The 3,104-nt window shown below is 41.4% G+C and overlaps 1 protein-coding gene across 1 annotated transcript; it reads right to left on the bottom strand.

Annotated features, from left to right (window-relative positions):
- Positions 1-626: 626 nt before the first annotated feature.
- ddx52 (DEAD (Asp-Glu-Ala-Asp) box polypeptide 52) lies at positions 627-2,787 on the bottom strand (the record flags this gene model as incomplete). The annotated part of the gene is made up of 6 exons (XM_010771365.1): positions 627-782; positions 866-988; positions 1,112-1,202; positions 1,285-1,488; positions 2,520-2,592; positions 2,676-2,787. Coding segments are annotated over 6 exons (759 nt in total), but the record flags the coding sequence as incomplete, so codon positions are not given.
- Positions 2,788-3,104: the final 317 nt, after the last annotated feature.

The following is a 3,104-nucleotide window of genomic DNA, read 5'->3' as shown; positions in this document are numbered from 1 at the left end:
GCCGGAAAAGAGTGAGACAGGTAGCGCGCAAAAGTAAAAGTGGAACCGAGAGTGGTACGAGAGACAGAACGAGAGCAAGACAGACAGACATTACGAGAGCGAGACAGTTTGTCCCCGTACCACTGGTTGAAAACCACTGCTGTAGATCACTGCCGGTACGTGCGCTGGGAGCACACCGTTTAAGTTTGAAAGTTGAAAAGTTTGTGTGTCTGAAACGCTATGTGATACAGTACAGTTTACACAGCACATGTTCTGTAGCTACTATTGCACTAAATGGTAACACTTGAATACGTTATGCAAATATGCAACTTGTTTGTTGAAATGTTAATAAATGGGAGCTTCCTCAAACAGCCATCTCTTTCCCGACAATCCCCTCTGTGCACGAACCCTTACATATGGTAATTAAACATTAAAACACCTGCGGCTTATAGTCCAGTGCGGCTTATATATGTACACATCATTCAATTTAGCTGCTGCGGCTTATATTCAGGTGCGCCTTATAGTCCGGAAATTACGGTAATCACCATAACAATAGTCACAGTTTAATGTTTTATATACAAAGTTATCAGTATATGGTTTGAATCCAATACTAGATGATATTACTTTGAATTATTTATAATGAATAACTAACCAATCCTGTGGATGTACTCCACAGAGCTGGTGGGGAAGTCGTAGTTCAGCACGAGGTTGACTCCTTTGAAATCCATTCCTCTGGCGAGCAGAGCCGTGCAGATCAACACCCAAATCTTACCGGACCGGAAACTGTCCACTACGTTGTCCCTCTGAAACAGGAAGGCCACAGAGAGGGTAAATACAGTGGCACAGAGCGGACCCATGACACAGTGGATTGAGTGTCTGAGTGTACCTGCTGCTGTGTGCGGTCTGCGTGGATCACGTCCACGTTGATACCTTCATACACCAACTCATGGAAAAGCTCCCGTGCTCGATCGATCGACTGCACGAACACCAGCATGGGAGGCAGGAAACCCTAAAATGGCAAGGAGGACATTTAAACTTCAGTTGTAGAGAAAAAAGCTTTAATTGATTCAGTAAATAAAACCCACTAGATTACTTTCAATGTTTAAAAGTACCCTCTCTGGAGTGTCTGTACCTTTGTGATGATATTCCTCATGGCCACCAGTTTTCCGTTCTCTGTCCCAACAAACAGCAGCTTCTGTTCCACCGACTCCACCGCCGTATTTCTGGAACAATGGATTATCTAAATGTGATTTCTTTTTAAATATAAACGTTTAAAGTAAAAAAGTTCTACTTGTGGATTCTTACCTGTGTCCAATGTTGACAGAGACCAGGTTGTCGAGGTTCAGACGGCACCACTGCTCTACATCCGGCGTGCAGGTGGCACTGAAGAAAGCCCGGCGCACCTTGGAACCAGAACAGGCCAGAAAGACTGCGGCCAGCTGCTCCCTGAAACCCGTCTTACCGCCCTCAAACAGCTTATCGGACTCATCCACGATCAGCCACTCCACACTGAACATTCACAAAACACAACAATCAACCAGGATGTTTTGTGGTATTAAAAGTTCATGTATTTGTTGGTTAGCAGTGGAGATGAAGACAAGAAACAAGATGACAATTTAAAAACAGATCTTCTTACAAACTGAGAGTTCGTTAACCACAGTTTATACATGGAGACAACTGGAGCCGCATCCCTGGCCTTGTTGATTCTTTTAGCTCCTGCAGAAACAGGAACTGTCTTTGTAATGGTAATTGTAATTAAAAATATATATACTTGGTCGTTTTCATTGGACATTTTATTTTTGGGTGGTGACACATACATCACTGCAAACGAGTTCACACTATTCCACTGATCGACGGGTGGCAGCCTCTTTGTTTATCTGTGGGCCGAAGACCACAAGCTAGTAAACATGGATGTTAACAATAGATACGATAAAGTAGTTGATCTCTAAGCAGGGTTCATACACTTTTTCAACAATGATTTTCAATGACTTTTCCATGACCATGATCCTTTCTTTCATGTGGCTAGGAAGCGCTGCCTCGCCCATATTTGAAATATCGAATATTTTACAACACAGTTTGCATTTAGCACGTCTTGGGCTTAACCACAATTGGTACGTGATTGTAAACATCTCTCACCAGCGAAATACTGCGACAGTTGCCATTTTACGTTTCATTGCTATAGGATACAGTATTTATTATCATTATAGTATTACTATTTCGGCGATTAGATAAAATATACATTTTATTTGATGCAACTTTAGTTACATTTCCATGACTTTTCCAAAACTTTGGGAAAAATATTGTTTTCCATAACTTTTCCAGGGCCTGGAATTAGCATTTTGAATTCCCATGACTTTTCAAGGTTTTTAATGACCGTACGAACCCTGTCTAAGTAATCAAATGCAAACTACAGGTGTGTTAGATCTCAAGGATTCACATGAGCATTAGTGAGAACACAATTTATGCTGATTTAAAAAGACATCTTCGTGGGGCACCTTCATGAGAAAAAAACCTCTCCAGAGAGCAACACATGTTCTTACCTGCTGAGGTCGAGGGCCGGAGGATCCTGATTGAGAAGGAAGACCAGTCTGTTTGGAGTACTGACAAGTATATCTGCACAGAAGTGTAGGAGATAAACAGTGAGGGGAGGGGAATCACATTTGAATTTGTCTGTGGAAACGTTTTCCATTTCTTACCGTATTTTTTGTTTGACTGTGGTCCATATTTCTTGGCTGCCAGAGAGGCTTTGTCTATTATGTGAACTCTGAATCCTACTCCCTCTGAGAGGCGGAGCAGCTCTCTGTAGGTCTGAACACAAGACAACACAACGGATTGAAAATGCATGCAAATATATATGTGACAAGTCAACAACAATCAAAATAATGAGCAGCTGAAACACCCACTGTAGTCACTAGGGATTCAAACCTGGAGGCTAATACATATGCTGTATGTTATTAGAGAATTTAAACAAATTAACAAAAATAACACAGCAAGTGAAAGTCACCAGATTAATAACAGAAACCGCTCTTTATTGTTAGTTATGTGCTAATGGGGGTACTGCTAACGTTTAGTGATGGTCATTAAATAGGAAAAACTGTGCAAGAACAATGATTTTGATGGATACT

Source organism: Notothenia coriiceps, unplaced genomic scaffold, assembly GCF_000735185.1.
Source record: "Notothenia coriiceps isolate Sejong01 unplaced genomic scaffold, NC01 NC01_scaffold00009918, whole genome shotgun sequence".
NCBI classification, from domain to species: domain Eukaryota; kingdom Metazoa; phylum Chordata; class Actinopteri; order Perciformes; family Nototheniidae; genus Notothenia; species Notothenia coriiceps.
The sequence above is the reverse complement of the archived record's forward strand: the minus strand, read 5'-3'. Positions and strand labels throughout refer to the sequence as shown.